The sequence below is a fragment of the Brassica napus genome, chromosome C3 (genome assembly GCF_020379485.1).
Source record: "Brassica napus cultivar Da-Ae chromosome C3, Da-Ae, whole genome shotgun sequence".
In the NCBI taxonomy this organism is placed as follows: Eukaryota; Viridiplantae; Streptophyta; class Magnoliopsida; order Brassicales; family Brassicaceae; genus Brassica; species Brassica napus.
The window spans coordinates 69,642,772-69,661,961 of record NC_063446.1 but is presented as its reverse complement, the minus strand read 5'-3'; the positions used below and the strand labels follow the sequence as shown (position 1 = coordinate 69,661,961).

General features: G+C 41.4%; 5 protein-coding genes across 11 annotated transcripts; 2 read left to right on the top strand and 3 right to left on the bottom strand.

Annotated features, from left to right (window-relative positions):
• Positions 1-2,400: 2,400 nt before the first annotated feature.
• LOC106384803 (putative dynamin-related protein 4A) lies at positions 2,401-2,961 on the bottom strand. The gene has a single exon (XM_013824714.1). It carries the CDS (start codon positions 2,959-2,961, stop codon positions 2,401-2,403), a length of 561 nt encoding a protein of 186 aa, XP_013680168.1.
• Positions 2,962-4,021: 1,060 nt separating this feature from the next.
• On the top strand, positions 4,022-6,915 carry LOC125583478. The gene is made up of 2 exons (XM_048750460.1): positions 4,022-4,156; positions 4,519-6,915. Exon 2 carries the CDS (start codon positions 4,943-4,945, stop codon positions 5,870-5,872), a length of 930 nt encoding a protein of 309 aa, XP_048606417.1. The 5' UTR covers positions 4,022-4,156; positions 4,519-4,942; the 3' UTR covers positions 5,873-6,915.
• A 204-nt stretch (positions 6,916-7,119) lies between these two features.
• LOC106390038 (endonuclease V) lies at positions 7,120-9,176 on the bottom strand. Of its 6 annotated transcripts, none has more exons than XR_002657350.2 (9): positions 8,955-9,176; positions 8,608-8,872; positions 8,405-8,467; positions 8,286-8,325; positions 8,113-8,216; positions 7,910-8,026; positions 7,711-7,839; positions 7,548-7,618; positions 7,120-7,446 (listed from the first exon to the last, which is right to left on the bottom strand). XR_002657350.2 is itself a non-coding variant. In XM_013830413.3 (9 exons), exons 1-9 carry the CDS (start codon positions 9,014-9,016, stop codon positions 7,432-7,434), a joined length of 870 nt encoding a protein of 289 aa, XP_013685867.1. In that variant the 5' UTR covers positions 9,017-9,176; the 3' UTR covers positions 7,120-7,431. The 6 variants fall into 6 exon arrangements, 4 of the variants coding, with proteins under 4 accessions (XP_013685867.1, XP_013685868.1, XP_013685869.1 ...); XR_002657351.2 differs by having other exon boundaries at positions 7,120-7,443; XM_013830413.3 differs by having other exon boundaries at positions 7,548-7,622.
• A 497-nt stretch (positions 9,177-9,673) lies between these two features.
• On the top strand, positions 9,674-16,721 carry LOC106390039 (DDB1- and CUL4-associated factor homolog 1-like). Of its 2 annotated transcripts, none has more exons than XM_013830416.3 (13): positions 9,674-10,044; positions 10,129-10,204; positions 10,304-10,420; positions 10,503-10,663; positions 10,753-11,488; positions 11,579-11,667; positions 11,772-12,198; positions 12,301-12,864; positions 12,941-13,123; positions 13,228-13,665; positions 13,763-13,873; positions 13,959-15,797; positions 15,895-16,721. In XM_013830416.3, the coding sequence occupies exons 1-13, from the start codon at positions 9,797-9,799 to the stop codon at positions 16,597-16,599; spliced, it is 5,694 nt and encodes a 1,897-aa protein (XP_013685870.2). In that variant the 5' UTR covers positions 9,674-9,796; the 3' UTR covers positions 16,600-16,721. The 2 variants fall into 2 exon arrangements, with proteins under 2 accessions (XP_013685870.2, XP_022555894.2); XM_022700173.2 differs by having other exon boundaries at positions 13,219-13,665.
• Positions 16,722-16,744: 23 nt separating this feature from the next.
• On the bottom strand, positions 16,745-19,104 carry LOC106390040 (serine/threonine-protein kinase STY13-like). Its single transcript, XM_013830417.3, has 3 exons — positions 18,834-19,104; positions 17,479-18,462; positions 16,745-17,406 (listed from the first exon to the last, which is right to left on the bottom strand). The coding sequence occupies exons 2-3, from the start codon at positions 18,366-18,368 to the stop codon at positions 17,067-17,069; spliced, it is 1,230 nt and encodes a 409-aa protein (XP_013685871.2). The 5' UTR covers positions 18,369-18,462; positions 18,834-19,104; the 3' UTR covers positions 16,745-17,066.
• Positions 19,105-19,190: the final 86 nt, after the last annotated feature.

Sequence of the window (19,190 nt, the reverse complement as noted above, 5' to 3'; positions counted from 1 at the left end):
TGAATGTTGGGGCGGTCGTAAGTGCCAATGGGTCGAGCTGCTCGCTGTTGGTTAGCTGGAGCATTGTTATTAGCGCCATTGACGCCCGCATCATGCTGATGAACGTCTCCCATATCAGTGTTCAGTCTTTGCAGTTGAGCCTGTTGCTCTTCTTCTCTTTTCTTTCTAGCACACTCTCTCTCTAAAGCTCTGATGTCTGCAGCTCGTGGAACTAGGTTTGATGGACCGTTGCTCCGCAAGTTCATACACCTGTAGATTAAAGGGAGGTGAAAAAGAGTCAGTAACAAAAGAAAATAAAAATGACTTAGTCTCAAGCAATTGACTAAATCTCAATGTTTAAATCTACTCAGAATTTGGCAACGGCGCCAATTTGATGTTAGGAGTTTTCAAGGCTCCTAAGACAAATGTTGTAGTATAAATGATTGTCGAACCAGTTCTGAGAGATATCAAAGCACCGAGAATGCAAGTAATCACTTAATCTAAGTGCAACCAATGGTTTTTAAAGGGTTTTTAAACTATAACTAACTAAAAGGAATAACTAAATGATACTTTCTTAACTATGGGAAAAGAGAACTCATAGATATAGGGATTAGACCTCGGGTGATCAAGTTTCGAACTAAGGATGGCAAACGATCAATCAAACTATCAACCTTAAGCTTAGACACAATCCTAAACTGACTCTATGTCTAGATGAATGTTCATTTACTAACACGATTCAAACATCAAATGTCTTTGGGTTGAATAATATGAAAGCAATCATAACTAGCAAGTCCAATGGCTATCCTAGCACCTCTAACAACAAATGTCTTTGGCAAAGTATGCTAAAAGCTTAGAAGAGTTGTCTCGGGCATTTCCTCGAACACCTTTCGGGTGAGGAATGCCTAAGGATCAACAACTGAGTGGCCAACTCAGAAGATGCATTATGTTCACTCTGTTAGCAAGGAAATATGAATGATCTACACTAAAACATCCTAGCTCTAACCTAATCACCCTTAATCTCCCTAACCCATGAATTCAAAAGGTGATTACTCACTAATCTCCATGATTACTCTTAAACCCATGTTGGATTTCAGATTAATCATGTAGAGAAACACAGAAAATAGATATAAGAACACAAAATTTCAATAACAAACTGATCAATTGATTCAAGAGATGACTTTCCAAAGGTTTTTGGTGGTTTTTTCTTAAGAACAAAGATGATCCGCCTCCTGGTGGCTTACAGAGTATTAAAACATAGGTTTAGAAAATAAAAACGTGCATAATGAAATGACCAAAAGGCCCTTGAGAAATCATAAGTTCGAGCAGAAATAAGACGCGCATCGACCTCCGCTCGTCGCTCCGACAAGTCGCTCCATGCTTCGGGAGTGACCTCGCTGTGTCGCTGCGAGAGGTCGCTCCGGACTCGTTCTCGCGTCTCCGAGTGATGAAAACGCGAGCGACCTCCGCTCGTCGCTCCGACAAGTCGCTCCATGCTTCGGGAGCGACCTCGCTGTGTCGCTGCGAGAGGTCGCTCCGGACTCGTTCTCGCGTCTCCGGGTCATCAAAACGCGAGCGACTCTTCCCTGTCGCTCTGATAGGGAGATCAGAGCGACTTGATGGTGTCGCTCCGGACTGGTCGCTCCGGTAAGGTGCTCGCCCAATGATCACTTTAAACACTTCTTTTGAACTCCAATTGCACCCAAATGTCTGCAAGAACTCCATGTGGTACTCCAATACCTGATAAGGACTCATGTATGCAAAATGCAACCTAAACATGGCTAAATCCTAATCTATATGATCAAAATGCACATGGGTGAATGGATAAAACAATAGAAATATGCAAGATATCAAAACTGCAAAATATTGTTTCCACCAAAATTTTGAAATTGAGTTTTCTTAGCAAAACCTCAAAATCATTTTTCCCACTAAAACATCAATATCAAAATTTACATCAAATTCGTAAAGTCTCATTTTTCATTACAATTAGAAAATCTTTTTCCGCCAAAACGATAAAATCTTGCTTTTTAACTGCAAAAAAAAATTTTTTGTTCAAAAATGAAAAATAGAGTTTTCCACCAAAACCATTTTTTCCAGCAAAATGCATGTTCTTATTTTCCGCTGAAACCAAGAATCAAGCCCCCTCTCCCTCCCAAAGGCAAAATGAGTGTTTCCACCAGAACTATAAAATCTAGCTAGTTTTTCCGAAAAACGTAGTTTTGTCCTCCCTATGAAAACAACAAAATTGTTTGCTTATTATATAGATGTATAAATAAAATTAATCTAAATCACAAGGTGGTATTATTTACTGTTTCAAAAAAATATTAGAAAATGAATTACTCTGGTTTAGTCCATTTATGTATAAGCTAGCAGCGTTAAAATAGGACCAAGGTTTGGCTTAAATCATAAAGGATCGTCGGCCACTCAGGAACCGTCTTTATCAATCTCGGAGAGCAACGGATGATTCTTGAAAATCTCCTCTTCTTTCTCTCTAGCTTCTTGATACGTCTCATCGCCTACACGATTCCTGACGCAGACGTAACCACGTCCGATGTTCACGTCGTCTGCCGTGACTTTCTCAAGGAGACCTTGAGGTTGCATGTCGGCTTTTGTTACAACGGCAAGAGTCCTTTTCCCTTTCTTGTCAACTTGCTTAGACATGCGTATGGACTCACAGGTTGAGAAGTCGCATGTAGCTGCCAGAACGTTGAGAATGATTGATTCCTGTGGCTCGATGTGTTTCTTTATCATCGCGGATACTTGTTGGTATATGTCAGCAGGTTGATCTTTGACAGGGTTCCGCGTTATCCCAGGGAGATCAACCATTGTCAGATCAAGAGGAGTGTCAAGCAACGGCCTGATGTGGTCATTGTAGGAAGATATAATCGGTGCATTGTGGTGGGGACTTGTGTTGGTAATTGCAAGAGAAGACATCCCGGCATCGATACTGTTTTCATACACTTCGGACATCATACTGCCTCCCATTTCGCTTTAGAAATAAAAAATGCAGAGAAAGTAGGAAATAGAATGAAACAGAGAAAACAACTTTTGGGTTGGTGAGATATTGTTAGGTGATAGACACTTAGAGCATCCTTATCGGTCGTATTTAGAGAGGATCTAATGCGAATTATGCATTAAAAAAAATCAAAAGAAATAATAAAGGTTTGAGACGTCTCCTATTGTTGCGACGGAAGAGACGGTGTTGGGGGACACGTGTAGGCAAAATAAGAGGAGAGAGGAGAGCGCGTCTTCGGTTCGCTTTGGTTCTGTTTCTTTCTTTCTCTCAAAACCTCTCTATCTTTCGTCTGCGAAAAGGCGATTTTCTGTGTCTCAGCGGTTCCTCGACCAAAGGGCGATAATCCTTCTCTCCATGGCTCGTCGACGTCTCGGAATCGTCTCTCTCCGTGGGTCGTAGACGAAACGACGAAAGTCTATCTCTTCGTGGGTCGTAGACGAAACGACGAAAGTCTCTCTCTTCGTCGACGTCTCGGAATCGTCTCTCTCCGTGGGTCGTTGTCGAGGAAGTAAATCGGTGATTATCTCCCGTGGGTCTCGTCGACGGTGAAGGACCGCTGTCTCTCTCTGTAAATCGGAAGGTAAATCGTTTCTTGTGTTCTTCAAGCATGCATGTGTTAGATTTGACTTATTCTTGTTCTGATTGCATGTGTTTTTTTTTATTTGTAGGTTCGATTCTTTGTGGCGGTGGCTGTCGTCGACGGGGCTCTGTGTCGGTGGCTCTCCTCAACGGCGACGGAGCTCTCTTTGATGGCACTGGGTCCGATTCGCTAAGGTAACGCTTCTGTTTCATGTTCTTCAATGATGCATGTCTCATATTGTGCTTGGATTCTGTCGGGTTTAGCTGAAAAATATTTTGTTTCAAGTTAATCAATTTGATAACGTTTCTGTCATTTGATTCTGTCAAGTTAATCAATTTTGATAATGTTTATGTCCTTTGATTCTGTCAAGTTAATCAATTTTGATAATGTTTTTGTCCATTGATTCTGTCGGCTTTGACTGTAAAATATTTTGTTTCAATCTTGTTTTGATTGTTGCAAGGTTATGATTAAGATTGTGTTGATTAATATTTTTTTGTTTATGTCTTTGTGCGGTGAGATGAATGGATGAAGTCGGCTTTGATGTGTTCTGTGGAAATAGAGGCCAGGAAGCTTCATCAATACAGGTTAGTTTTACTCTTCCATGAATTAGAACTGATGTGGTTAGCTTCTGTGAGGAATTAAAGATGTAGTTAACTGTAACATTATGGTTGTGATGATGGTAATAAATAGAAGTGATGTAACTCTCGGTCATGCTCTGTTTAACTTTCATGTTCTAATTAGTTTAAGTTTCATGTTCTGTTTAATCTTTCATGTTCTAATTAGTTAAATTTGTAACTCTTGGGTTCTTGTTTAATTTGAAACCTTGTTTGTGTTCTTGTTTACTTTGAAACCTTGTTTGTGGTTCTTGTTCTTTATACTGATTTGATCTCTGTCTCGTGATCTTTATACTGATTTGATCTTTGTTTCTTGTCCTTGTTACGTACAGGAGCATTGGAGGTGAGAAGGATCACGGACTTGTTGTGTGAAGTGTTGTAATGTCACGGACTTTGTCATCTTGTTGCGTCTTGTACTCTTGTGTCTTGTATTGTCACGGGCTTTGTATCTAGTCTAGTACTCTTGTTGTGTAGTGTCCATTGTACTACTCCTGTTGTAGTGTCACGGACTTGGCATCACTCTTGTTTCATAATTGTACCAAACACAAAAGCTTCTGTCTATATATTGCACTTTCTATTACTCAAGTTTCATATCTTCTCTATATATTGTACCAAACACAAAAGCTTCTGTCTATATATTGCACTTCATAATTGTACCAAACACAAACTCTCAAGTCTCTTTAATCACAAGTTTCTCTTTTCTCTCTTTGATCAGAAGTTCACGTTGAAAAAAAAAAAGATCACAAGTTTCTCTCTATGGCTTCTTCTTCTCAAGATCCTTTTGATTCTTTTGATGCTGCAGTTGATGATGCATTTGATGATCTCTTTGAGCAAGCCTTTGAGAATATTTCCATTCATGTTGATCAAGAAGAACAAAAAAAGAAGAGAAAAAAACGAGCTTATATCGAAAGACATCGTGAAGAAGGGCATATTCGTTTATGGAATGATTATTTCAGTGAAACTCCAACTTATCCAGATAATATCTTCCGACGACGTTTTAGAATGAACAAGCCATTGTTCATGTACATTGTTGATCGACTCTCCAACGAAGTTCAATATTTTCGGGAAAAGAAAGATGCTCTCGGAAGAAAAAGTCTCTCTCCCCTTCAGAAGTGTACTGCAGCCATTCGTGTCTTGGCATATGGTTCTGCGGCAGATGCGGTCGACGAATACCTCCGGCTCGGTGAAACAACAACTCGGTTATGTGTGGAAAATTTTGTGGAAGGGATAATATATTTGTTCGGCGATGAATACTTAAGAAGACCAACCCCGACTGATCTTCAGCGACTCCTTTACGTTGGAGAACATCGTGGATTTCCCGGGATGATAGGAAGCATCGATTGTATGCATTGGGAGTGGAAGAATTGTCCCACCGCTTGGAAAGGGCAATATTCTCGTGGTTCGGGTAAACCAACAATCGTTTTAGAAGCGGTTGCTTCGTATGATCTCTGGATATGGCATGCCTTTTTTGGACCTCCAGGTACCTTAAATGATATCAATGTTCTTGATCGCTCACCTGTTTTTGATGACATAATAAAAGGTCAAGCTTCTCAAGTCACTTACTTTGTCAATGGAAGAGAGTATCATATGGCTTACTATCTCACCGATGGTATTTATCCGAGATGGGCCACTTTTATCCAATCTATTCCACTGCCACAACACCCGAAGGCTGTTTTATTTGCTTAACATCAAGAAGCTGCCCGAAAAGATGTCGAACGTGCTTTTGGAGTCTTGCAAGCTCGGTTCGCCATTGTCAAAAATCCGGCGATGTTTTGGGATAAAGTCAAAATTGGGAAGATTATGAGAGCATGTATCTTAATACATAATATGATAGTAGAAAACGAACGAGATGGAAACACTCAATTTAATGTTTCAGAGTTCCAACAAGGAGAAGACAACGGAAGTGCACAAGTCGATCTCGATATTTCCCATGAAATGCATACAAATATCGCCAATATGATGGATGTTCGAACTCGAATTCGTGATGGACCAATGCATCACCAACTCAAAGCTGATTTGGTTGAACATATATGGCGTAAATTCGGACCTGATGAAGACATTGACTGAGCTCGGAAGCTTCTTTCAATTATTATTCTCATTTATTTTCTTAATCTTCATTTCTATGTTTTATTTGAAATTCAATGTTTAAAATGTTATGTTTAATAATTTTATCAATAAATTTTAAGATAAATAAATAATTTTTTTTTTTAAAAACCCTAAAATTAGAGACTTGCAATGGACACACTTATTTGAAGGTCTCTATCTTAAATTTCTTAAAGTCACTTTTCCAACTTAATAATATTAAAAAAATAATTAGAACCCCTAAGTGAGTATTAGGGATAAGGATGCTCTTATATATATTGAGGCTTACTGTGACGTTTGGTGTTTGAAGAAGTAAAAGTCTGAAAGTTATGTCCATGGTTTTTAGGGCAAGAGATAAATGTAAATCGATCTATCTTTACAACTTCTTCCACGTAAGTTATCCTAAATTAAATATGAAAAGTCACCATATTCTTCCATTCATTATACTTTGAACTCCTTGGAAAAGATGAAAGAGAGAGTAACACATAAATGATCCACATTAACGTATGTACAGATTGTGTATATATTTGTGGAGGAACAAGAAGATAGTAAAATTTACAACTTAAGTCACAATTCTTTTTCTTCCTCTGGTGGGAATAACACAAGAGACAACGTTCAAACGTGATGAAGCAAAAATGATCCAACAACAAATCAAGGCTTACAATGCCAGTCGAGATTCACAATACCGTTTCATGAATCTCTAGACAGAGCGTTAAGCATAGTAGCTGTTACTATTACCAAGGATATTTTGGAAAAAAACAAACATAATATAGGTCATTTGAAGGAGAAGGACATGGCTGGATTGAAATTGTTTTCTGCTGTCCCTAATGATTTCGGTAGCAAGTATTAAATCGGTCCAAACCAATCCTTTTAACACGGTCTGAAAAATGATATTTTAAAGACATATTCTCATATTCAAGTTTTAAGTAAATGAGACATGGCTATATGGAAATTATTACATAGCTAATAGCTTAACGCAAAATAGATACAATGAATTGGATTCAAACATGATACAACAAGACTCATCTCTTCGAAACAATCTTGGTTAGAGTCACTGAGATAAATAAAGGGAAAAACTTGGTGAAGGGCTCCTCTGCAAAGACATTGCAGAATGATCTTTAATGTGGAAAAGTGTTCACAGCCTTCTTTGGTTGTTTTAGTGACTAATGTTCAGTCTTCTAGACAAAAGAAAGAGAAGAAAGTGGGCATGTGAACTACTGTGCAGTGATTTCAGTGTAATAGAAGATTTATAAGAATGGAGGAATCATCAAGAAGTTACCCATTCCGTGTGACCCAAATCTTTTAAAAGACCAAGTAGATGCTTTTGGAGATATGCTCTTGATCTCATATCTGCCTATAAATAGTAGATGCTGTACATTCCACTTTCCACAATAATCTAAAGAAAAACTATTTGGGATATCAAAGTGCAGCAAGCAATGTACCTGTCTAATAGGTTCAGGCACACGGTACTTGCAGGTCATCTTCACAACCTCAACCGCAGAGTCAAGTGATATGCGATGGCCTAGTGAAACGTATATGGGCTTCACAGAACTCAGAGTTGGCCTAAATCCCTGTTGAAAACCATTTGTTAAGAGACACACAGACAACTTATTGACAAATGTTCAAAGCAAAGTCACTTACTACTCCCCAAGTAAAACCAGAGTTCCCAACCAACTTGATAACCTGCTCATCCTCGTTTTCTTTGAGCAGAAACGATCGCCTAACCTCAGAATGATCCAAACCATCCACATGATGCAGCTGACATTGACAAACCGTACATCCCAGATTAAATATCAAATGCAAACATAGGCAAAGCAAAAGCTGATTAGCAGAATATGATATACACAAGCAGAAAAAAGGTAGAGATTCTGAGAAGATGGTACGTTCTTTCCGACACCAATTGTAGGAAGGTGAGCAAGAACACCTAAATGACACGCCAAGCCAAATCCTAGACCACATGAATTACAGAGCTTGAGATGCATCACAAACAAAGAAACTTTCTGTGTTACTTTTATACCTCGTGGATGAAGTATCCCATTCCCATCAACCATCAGTACCTTACAAAAGAGCAAAGAGAGAGAGAGACTTTCACAAACAAAGCAAACACTAAAGAGCAACCCAAAACCACACAAAAACCTGAGGATAGAAAGGATGCTGATCATCCCTCATCTTCTCAAGAATCTGCAACAGAACCGGAGCCTGCAAACACAATAAAAAAAAAAAAAATCCAATCTTTCAATCCGCAAATGAAAACGAAACGTGAACCTCACGAAAGGCGAGAAACCCATAAGAAAAATCCAATCTTTCAATCCGAAAACAGAGCATCTCCAGCCAAGAACCTCACGAAAGGCGAGAAACCCAGGAACATACGGAACTTGGAGGCGTAATAGAGAGAGCTCATTGTGAACTACACGGAGAGAAGGCAGCTCGAGAACGACGAGACAAGCGCACGCCACGGAGGAATCGTCCTTGGTGAAGCTTATGTCCACGCCTCCAACGTACTTAAGGGTCTCCGATCCTTGAGGTAGTTCCGTTGGTGAAGAAGGTAACTTCCATGGGAAGTCATCGTGCGCGATCAGTTTCTTCTTCAGCTGATCTTGTTCTCTGAAAAAGAAGTCAAAACAAATCTCTGAGGCATTTGATTGTGTCTGAATTGAATTGAAGTCAAGTCTAACGCGATGCCTACTCTGTCCAATTCTCTAGCTGATTTGAAGACCAAGACTCGCCTGAAGCTTCTTCTCTGTTCATTTCCGGGTGATGCTCAGTCGCCGGAGACGACTCAACTTAAACTCCATTTTAGTCAAATGATTTTACCCCAAATTCGAAAAATCGAACCGGACAAATTTAGAAATCGAAACCGAACCTAAATTTACAATTTTTCGATGGTTTCTATTTTTCTATTCCCAAAAGGCCAAAAACACTAAAATCAAACCAAAACACAACCCAAATAGTACCTGAATAAAATATTACTTATATTTAGTATGTAAATAATAAATCAAAACCTTATGTTTCTCTTTTCAAGAAATTGAATTAATCACTATTTTATCCAAATATAAATTATCATATTTTAAATCAAATAACTTGATTTATTTACTTAATTTTTATTTAAGTAATTCAAATGAATCAAATATTGTTTTGAAAAATTATTCAAAATTAACTGAAAAAACTTAAAACAAACTGAACTGAAAAAAAAACAAGTTGAAAAAAGACAAAAAGTTAAAATAATCGAACCGGAACCACCCAAAAAAACTGAACAACACCAAGATCTAAACCGGGTGATGCAGAAGTATTGTAGGTATGGGCCTTAAATAGGCCCATTTATCGAAATACGGGCTAGGGTTTATCTGATGAGAAAACGGGTCGGGTTATATTTTAGTATCACAGTCGGTTTACCTTTGTCGTCTGTCTTCAGCTGCCACCTCCTCAGCTGCTGCGTTTCTTCTTATTCCCCACAACTAAAACTTTTTCTCTTTATTCCAACGTCTAGATTGATCGCCGTATCTGGGTGTTTCACCGTCTAGGTTAAATATGGACGGCCAAGGGAACGAACCCGAGGTCCCTAATCCCACGGCCGAGAGCGAACAATTAGCTCTCGCGGTGGAGGCGGAGACGGAGACGGAGAATTCAACCGGCGGAGGAGGAGGAGATAACCCTAAAGAAGATGGGCTTATAGAGAAGGCGCAGAAGCTCATGGAACATATCACCGCCGGGGCTAATAACCCCAACCCTACTGTCCTCCACGCTCTTAGCCACCTCCTCGAATCTCAGGAGTCTTTGTATGTCTCAATGTTTTACACTCTCTTCTTGATTTGTTCATTCATATTTGCTTTAAAGGTTGACGCTTTACTTTGTTTCCGCAGGTTTATAAAGGAGAATGGGTTCTACTCTAATGGTCGTGGTAGTCATATCAGTGGCAAGCTGTGTAAACTCATCAAAGTAATGTCTTTTTTTTTTTTTTTTTTTTTTTTACAGAATGGTGGAACTTGTCCAGTGTGTTCTGTCTTCTTATTTTTTTTTTTTTTTTGTTTTTAACAGGAGAATGATGAGTTCTTTGAGTTGATTTCCTCAACTTTTCTATCTGAGAATACTTACTCAACAGCTGTGAAGGCAGCCTCCGCAAGGTTGCTAATGAATTGGTTGCTTACTTGGACTGTAAGACTCTACTAGCTTCTTGCTCCTTACGTTTTAGCTTGTTGGTTGGTTCGTGATGCAATTCCTTTTTTAATTTGTCCAGCATCCTTATGTTTTCGATGATGCTGTTACGGAGAACTTTAAAAAATGGGTCTTGGAAGAGGCTGTCAAGTTTCCTGGTGAACACTCTGGAAGCAGTGAGGCCTCGGACTCTGAGATGTTGAAGACTTATTCTACTGGACTTCTCGCTCACTCTCTGACGAGGTACGGATATAACATTCTCAATTTGATGTCCTCTTTTTGATTTTTTGCAATATCTGAAGTTAAAATATTTTTCTTTTATCTGACTCAAGTCGTGGTCAGTTAGTTGAAGACGTCTTGACATCAGGACTATCTGCTAAGCTTATGCATTATCTTCGAGTACGTGTTATCGGAGAGGCAAGCACAAGCCGTAGAGATGCCCTTCATGCAACTGAGGCTAAGCATGTGTCCTTAAAAACAAAAGAAGATGGTCGAAGTAGGGTGCGGAGGGTTGTGGATACAGTTGAAGGTGACCATGTTCTTGAGGGAGAATCCGGTAGAGAGACTGATGTGCTGTCTGAAGGAGAACTCGAAATCGATGGTAGAGATAGATGTAATGTTCCAGCTGTTTTTGACGGTAAAATGAAGCCTGGAGAAGACAATACCGGAAGAGATGACCCTTCAAGAAATAGACTGAACCGATCAAAATCTAGGGCGAGAGGAAAGGTGAACGAAGGTGCTACTAATACAGACAGTCTCTTGGCATCTCCTACATCAGGTCGTCTTGGTGTCAGAGATAGGGATCAATCAAAAAATTTAGATGTCAGAAATGCAGAAGATGGGACTATATGGCTGGGGAAAATGAAGTCTGGTATAATGGAGATTGAAAGAGAGAAGAATGATGAGTGCTTTCAAGATTGCGTGATAGGAACCAAAAACATAACTGATATAGTAAAGAGAGCAGTTGGAGCTGCTGAAACGGAAGCTAGAGCTGCCCATGCTCCTGATGAAGCAGTTAAAGCAGCCGGTGACGCTGCAGCAGAGCTTGTTAAAACAGCTGCTTTGGAGGCATGTTTTTATTTTGATTTCCCTAATGAACCTCTGGTACAGGTGACCTGATATTTATATTGATTGTCTCCTTTTTTATAATTTTTCCAGGAATTTAAGTCCTCTGGCAGTGAAGAAGCTGCCGTGGCTGCTGCTCGTCGAGCAGCTACTACAGTCATAGATGCCGCTGAGGTTTCAAGGTCAGTCATGCTATGCTGTTGTAGATTATGTCGTTAACTCTGCTGATGTTTATCTCTATATTAGATTATTTAGGTCTTTAACTCTGTTATTTGGTTGGTTGCAGAAATCCCACCTGTGTTACATCTGATCAGACTGCGGGTACTAGTAGTGTGGAAACAGACGCAATTGTGGATGTTGGAGAAGTTTCACTTCCAGATATTGAATCGTTGGCTCAGTTACAGGAAAAGTATTGCATCCAGTGCCTAGAGATACTGGGAGAATATGTTGAGGTTCTCGGGCCTGTCCTCCATGAAAAAGGTGTTGATGTATGCATTACGCTACTGGAGCGTACGTCCCAACTTGGTGATAGCTTCACACTGTCGCCTTTGTTACCTGATGTAATGAAGTTAATTTGCGCGTTGGCTGCACACCGGAAGTTTGCTGCAATGTTTGTTGACCGGGGTGGCTTGCAGAAGTTACTTGCTGTGCCAAGGGTTACTGAGACCTTTTATGGTCTCTCATCTTGCTTATACACCATAGGCTCTCTTCAGGTAAAAGTGACAGCAAAGTTGTACGACGCCATTACAAATTTGCTTAGAGCTATTGTTGAATTTGTACGAATCCGGCTTCTTCTTACATTCATTTTTTCGCAGGGTATTATGGAGCGTGTCTGTGCACTTCCATCGGATCTCATACATCAAGTGGTTAAATTAGCTATCGAACTTCTAGACTGTTCCCAGGATCAAGCCAGAAAAAATTCAGCCTTATTCTTTGCTGCTGCTTTTGTCTTTAGAGCCATTTTAGATGCATTTGATGCTCATAATAGTTTGCAGAAACTCCTTGCAATTCTTAAAGATGCAGCCTCAGTTAGAACTGGTGCTAACTCTGACCGATCACCCCCTGAAGTCATGACGTCCTCAGAGAAACAGATGGCTTTTCACACCTGTTTTGCTTTGCGCCAATATTTTAGAGCTCATCTGCTTTTGCTTGTGGAATCCATTCGTCCAAGCAGAAGTGGCCGAGGTGGTGTGCCAAAAGTTCCAAATATAAGGGCAGCCCATAAGCCCCTTGACATTAGCAATGAAGCTGTGGATGCCGTATTCCTTCAGTTACAGAAGGATAGGAAGTTGGGTCCGACCTTTGTGAGAACTCAGTGGCCTGCTGTCAATAATTTTTTGGCCTCCTCTGGACATGTTACCATGTTGGAACTATGCCAGGTAATGTAGCATTTTACTCTCCACATGTACTTTATTTTGTCTATACCATGTATTTATATTTTGGTCGCATGTGCAGACTCCACCAGTAGACCGTTATCTCCATGATCTACTTCAGTATGCTTTTGGTGTTCTTCACATAGTTACATCAATACCTGATGGCCGCAAAGCAATTGTGACTGCCACACTCAGCAACAATCGTGCTGGCATTGCTGTCATTCTGGATGCAACTAATATTTCCAACAGCATAGTGGACCCTGAGGTCAGCAGTCCGCTTCTATCCACTATTCACATGGGTGTTGTCTTTCTTCTTCTGCTTCTCATTGATACTTTCCCTGATGACTGATGTGTCGTTAGTTATTGCAGATCATACAGCCTGCACTAAATGTCCTAATCAATCTGGTGTGCCCACCACCATCATTAAGCAATAAGCCGCTTCTTGTCCAAAATCATCAACCTGTTCCCGACCAAGCCACTGCCCGTCCTTCAACCGATGTTCCTGCAGATAATGCTCCGCCAACTCCTGTTGCACCAGCGTCTTCAGGTTTGGTCGGGGATCGAAGAATTTTCTTAGGAGCAGGAACCGGTTCTGCTGGCCTTGCTGCTAAGTTGGAGCAGGTTTATCGTCAAGCACGTGAGGCTGTTCGTGGGAATGATGGTATAAAAATTCTCTTAAAACTTCTTCAGCCCAGAATATATGTGAATCCCCCTGCTACCCCAGATTGTCTACGAGCGCTGGCCTGCAGGGTACTTCTTGGTCTGGCTAGAGATGATACAATTGCACAAATACTGACTAAACTTGAGGTGGAATTGCAAAAAACTTTCTCCCAGCTATCTTCTTTTCCTTTCTCTGAGATGCATCTGATCTGATTGAGACTGACTTTCCAAACATGGTTTACAGGTTGGTAGGAGTTTATCAGAACTAATTCGGGACTCAGGTGGTCAGTCAAGTGGAACAGATCAGGTCAGGTGGCAGGCTGAACTTACGCAGGTGGCCCTTGAGCTGATAGGGGTAACCATCTCAACTGACCTATTCCTTTGTTTCTCTGTTGAAGTTTTGCAGTCATTTTAAGTTGTGGTTTATATGTGTTTTGCAGATAGTGACAAATTCAGGGCATGCGAATACACTAACAGCCAGTGATGCTGCTACTCCAACACTGAGGCGCATTGAAAGAGCTGCCATTGCCGCAGCAACACCTATAACATATGATTCTAAGGAGCTTTTGCTCCTTATCCATGAGCACCTCCAGGCATCAGGTCTTGGTGAAACTGCTTCAGCACTGTTGAAAGAGGCTCAGTTGAATCCTCTACCTTCCTTGGCTCCCCCTTCTTCTATTGCATATTCCGCTACACAGGAGATATCTGCACCGGTAGCTCAGGTGCAGTGGCCTTCTGGTCGTGCTAGTGGTGGATTTTTCAACAGCAAACCTGAAGTCTGTGCACACGACGAAGATCCTAACTCTAGATGTAATGCGGCTCTATCTGCCAAGAAAAAACAACTGGCTTCCTCCACACCGGAGACGTCCACGCCAGTAGCACAGCAACAATGGCCCTCTGGTCGTACTAACAGTGGTTTTTTCCCCAGCAAACCCAAAGTCAATGCTCATGAAGAAGATCCTAGTTCGAGAGGTAATGCAGCTCCATCCGCAAAGAAGAAACAGTTGACTTTCTCTCCCAGCTTTAGTTCGCAGTCACGAAAGCAATCTTTGTCCCAGGACACTCAAGCTCAGTCTATGCAGAGAATAAACAGTAATTCAAATTCAGATCCTGCTTGTGCAGATACAACAGAAGCTGCTGCAGAAATAGTTTTGAAGAACGACCTTGATGCCGATGCTCAATTTAAGACCCCAACTTTTCCGAGAAAACGGAAATTGTCTGAGCTAAGAGAAACAGAGATGTCAACCTCAAGTAAACGAATCAATTTGGGCGAGCTAGGACCACGAACTCCAGCTTGTCCAACAACGGCTTCCTTACGTAGGAATTCAACCATTGCGGAGGCTTCAGGTTTCCAAACACCAGCTTCAGCTTTAGATGTCAACCAATCTGGAAGCTCCAGACTAGGCCAGATGACACCTGCTTCTCAGCTAAGGCTTCCAAGCGATCCCCAGCCGTCGGAACGGCTATCACTAGACTCCCTTGTAGTCCAGTATTTGAAACACCAACACAGGCAGTGCCGGGCTCCTATCACAACTCTCCCCCCTGTGTCTCTCCTACATCCGCATGTCTGTCCTGAACCTAAACGGTTACTTGAAGCTCCACTAAACATCACTGACCGTCTTGGCACCCGTGAGCTTCAGAGTTATTACAGTGGAGTCCATGGGAATCGCAGGGACCGTCAATTCGTTTTCAGCAGATTCAAATCCTGGAGATCTTACCGAGATGAGACTGCTCTCTTCACAAGCATTTCACTTCTTGGTGGTACTAATCATTTAGCAGTCGGTAGCCATGCTGGAGAAATCAAGATATTTGACGCTAGCAGCGGTAACATGCTAGAGAGTGTCTCAGGTCACCAGGCTCCGGTTACACTTGTTCAGTCACATGTCTCTGGTGACACTCAACTGTTGCTTTCTTCGAGCTACAGTGATGTGCAGTTGTGGGACGCGTCTAATATAACTGTTGGGTCTAAACACTCGTTTGATGGATGCAAGGCTGCAAAGTTCAGCAACTCTGGGTCACTTATTGCAGCGCTCTCTAGTGAAGGACCAACAAAAGATGTTCTTCTGTATAACGTAGAGACCGGCAGTCTTTCCGAGAAATTCACTGACCCAGACACTTCTTCCCGGACTAGTCCTTATTCTCTTGTACACTTCAACCCTTGCGATTCACTAATATTGTGGAATGGTCATCTCTGGGATCGCCGTATCCCAAATAGTTGCAAACGGTTTGATCAGTTTACTGATTATGGTGGCGGCGGTTTTCATCCTTCTCGAAATGAGGTAATAAAATAAATCAATTATCTGGTTAATGTTTGAGCAGCTGAACTCAAAAAGTCAGCTCACTATGTCTTGGCTTATCTCAATATGTTTATAACAGGTGATCATAAACTCGGAGGTCTGGGACTTGAGGAATATGAACACGAGGCTTATTCGGAGTGTACCATCATTGGACCAGACAGCTATTACGTTCAACTCCAGGGGAGATGTTATATACGCAATGCTGAGGAGAAACATTGAGGACGTGATGTCTGCTGTCAACACACGCCGTGCGAAGCATCCGTTGTTTGCTGCTTTCCGCACTCTTGATGCGGTGAACTATTCAGACATTGGCACTATACCGGTGGACCGATGTCTTCTTGACTTTGCTACAGAACCAACAGATTCTTTCCTTGGGCTGATCACAATGGAAGATCAAGATGATATGTTTTCCTCAGCCAGGATGTATGAGATTGGCAGACGGAGACCAACGGATGATGACTCGGATCCCGATGATGATGGTGAGACGGAGGATGAAGATGAAGATGATGAAGACGACGAAGATGACCTGGACCGGATTCTTGGACTAGCTGGAGACGATAGCGACAGTGGAGATGATGACATGAGCAGCGATGACAATGAAGATAACAGTGCGAGTGATTTTGATGATGATGATGGAGGTATGTTCTTTGATGGTGGGATTATGGAGATTGTAAGTGACGGTGATGATGAAGACGATATTGGTGATAGTGATGGTGAAGACAGTGCTGATGATGGTGATTCCATTAGCAGTGGCGAAGAGGATTTTCTCAACAGCATTCATTAATGTTTTTTTCATGTATCTCGTCTTCTTTTGAGCTCTATAGATTATATAAGATGGATTCACTATCCAAAGTTTTGATAAGTAACGTTAACATTATATATTATTAAGATGAGTTCACTATCTTATTTTCAATCTATTGATACACGAATTTAGAAAAGGAAGAAAATAAATGCGTTGTCACGGATTCATTTACACATCAAGTGCTCCTCTGTCACAGTAAAGAACCATGAATTCAAGGAAAACTAAACCAAACACTTCAGACAGGTCACAAGTACATAAAATCTAGAACTTTCGGGTAGTCTAAAATGGTTGGGTTACTTCTCCTATCATATGGGAAAAGAGATACAAATATGTTATTACATATTGATACACACACACAAACTCACATATATCTAAAACCTCTTCTTGCTTCCTCTCTGTTTTCTTCCTCCTTTTATGTCTCTCTTCTTTATTATTCTTGACACAACAGATTAGTCGATTGTCATTGGTTGCGTCATGCAACATCTGAAACGGGCTTTTCTCACAGTCGTCATTACCTCTGTTTCAGCTCCCTCAAGAAGATTGACAATCTCTGCAAAACAAGGACGGACTTCAGGGTTCGCATCCCAGCAACGTGTCATGATCTCCCCAAGCACAGGGAGACAATCCGCTGGGACCGTTGGACGCACTCCTCGGTTCACCACAGCAAATGCAGCTTGAACCGCTGTCATGTTCTGGAACGGTAACAGACCCGTTATCAACTCCCATAGGACGATTCCAAAACTGTAGACGTCCACTTTTTGAGTGTAGGGTCTATGCTGAATCATCTCTCTGCATCAATCCACAGACAAGACTTTAGTTTAAGGTTATAAAGGACAAGACAAGAGAAACTATTCAACTTACGGAGCCATCCATCTGTAAGTCCCGGTCTCTGGTGTCATCCCTTCAGTTTGAACTTCAATTCTTGCCACTCCAAAATCGGCAATCTTGATGGACCGATCAGCCGATATGAGGAGGTTATCTGACTTCAAGTCCCTGTGAATAAAGTTGCGCTCATGGACGTAAGCCATACCTCTAGCGACATCCAACGCCTGCTTAACAGCCAGCTTCAAAGGCACAGCTCGGTTCTGTCTCTTCGTCAAAAACTGTCTGACAGAGCCTCCTTTTGCATATTCAGTCACGATGCACCACACCATCGGTTTAACGCATGCGCCGATAAACCTAACGATGTTGGGGTGCTTCAAAAACGCAAGCATGGAAACCTCCTGCTGAAACTGCTGCTCCAGGGCTTGGGCCTTCTCAGGGCTGTTCTCTGGCCTCTCGAGTAGCTTAATCGCTACGTCCTCTCCTTTGTAAGTCCCTCTGTATAACTTACCAAATGCTCCCTGAGCAAAAGCAGGACCCATGTGGAGTTTCCTCAAATCTATAGTCCACTCTTCATAGTTAGCCAGTCCCTGAGTTGGATGGTTACTATCCATCAACGCTTGTGCCAAGGCATCACCGTTAAGTGCATGTGTGACTCTCCCAGGGCGAAACACGCTTTGTCCAACGGAGAGAGAGTAAGGATGACGCATAGGCTTCAAACCGGGATGGCCAATAAGAGCATCGCTAGAGCCAACGCTACTGTTATCCACAGACATAGACACAGAGCCTCCGGCGTTACTTGTCTGCATACTGTCCGTGGACATGTTAGTGCCTTCTTGGCCGAGCTTTTGGTAAAAGTCTTGCGTAAAGGCATCGTAATTGTGGTGATTGCCAGGAGCGAGCATATCGAACTTAGGTCCCTCAAGCATCCTTTCTAATCTCGTGTCACGTGGTGTTTATGAGGGAGGTCTGACCCCAACCTAGTCACATGTAGCGATCTCTTTCAATCACTCCAACATGCACCTAAAGCAAAAAAAAAAAAAAAAAAAAAGAAGAAAGACAATTTAGAGTTATGTCTCGGTAACAAAAGAGAAAAAAAAAGAAAGAAATGGTTAATCCATGCATCAATCTAGGTAGAAATGTTTCCTCTAAGAGCGAAGCAAGAAGCTAAGGATCCTCTAGACCCATCTACATACATAAAAGAATGAAACTTTTAGTGAAAGAAGCTAAACCCAGATCCTTGATTCTAAAGGGTACTCAAAGTAGGTAAAGTTTGTATCTTTACAGTTGAAATCCAAATTTCAATAGGAAGAAAACACAAATGGGGTCTACAAAGAAGTTTCATTTCTCCACAAACAAGACACAGATCCGATGATTCCATGAACATGGTTTACCTTTAGAGCTGCAAGGCATGAAAGAAACCTCTTGACTTCTGGTACTTGGATAAGTACAAAGATCAACAGAGAAAAAAAAGGTGATCCATCGAGAGTAATCAAAACCTCCCCAAAATTGCAATTAGTTCCGATGAGTTTCAGAGCTCAGAAACCTAAACAAGGAGGAGGAGAGGAGAGGAGAGGAGATGAGTCACTTCAGTAGTCGTCGCTTCCCATTTACCTTTCCCACACTCCGATTTTCCTTTTATTGATTTTATTTAATGTTGGGTCCGTCTTTTGCTGGCAAATTCGTTTATTTATTAGGACAGCTCTCGAAGCAGCACACTCTCCTAGTGAAAACTGTTTCACACGCGCGTA

Excerpts from the sequence above, each read along its gene's own strand:
- LOC106384803 (XM_013824714.1), bottom strand. The coding sequence starts at position 2,961 with ATGGGAGGCAGTATGATGTCCGAAGTGTATGAAAACAGTATCGATGCC.
- LOC125583478 (XM_048750460.1), top strand. The coding sequence starts at position 4,943 with ATGGCTTCTTCTTCTCAAGATCCTTTTGATTCTTTTGATGCTGCAGTT.
- LOC106390038 (XM_013830413.3), bottom strand. The coding sequence starts at position 9,016 with ATGAACAGAGAAGAAGCTTCAGGCGAGTCTTGGTCTTCAAATCAGCTA. Across the intron at positions 8,217-8,285 it reads TGGGATACTTCATCCACGAG|GATTTGGCTTGGCGTGTCAT; the intron begins GTATAAAAGTAA and ends CATGTGGTCTAG. Across the intron at positions 7,840-7,909 it reads CTGGTTTTACTTGGGGAGTA|GGATTTAGGCCAACTCTGAG; the intron begins GTAAGTGACTTT and ends GGTTTTCAACAG.
- LOC106390039 (XM_022700173.2), top strand. The coding sequence starts at position 9,797 with ATGGACGGCCAAGGGAACGAACCCGAGGTCCCTAATCCCACGGCCGAG. Across the intron at positions 10,664-10,752 it reads CTCGCTCACTCTCTGACGAG|TCGTGGTCAGTTAGTTGAAG; the intron begins GTACGGATATAA and ends ATCTGACTCAAG. Across the intron at positions 12,865-12,940 it reads CCATGTTGGAACTATGCCAG|ACTCCACCAGTAGACCGTTA; the intron begins GTAATGTAGCAT and ends TCGCATGTGCAG.
- LOC106390040 (XM_013830417.3), bottom strand. The coding sequence starts at position 18,368 with ATGCTTGAGGGACCTAAGTTCGATATGCTCGCTCCTGGCAATCACCAC. Across the intron at positions 17,407-17,478 it reads ACTTACAGATGGATGGCTCC|AGAGATGATTCAGCATAGAC; the intron begins GTAAGTTGAATA and ends GGATTGATGCAG.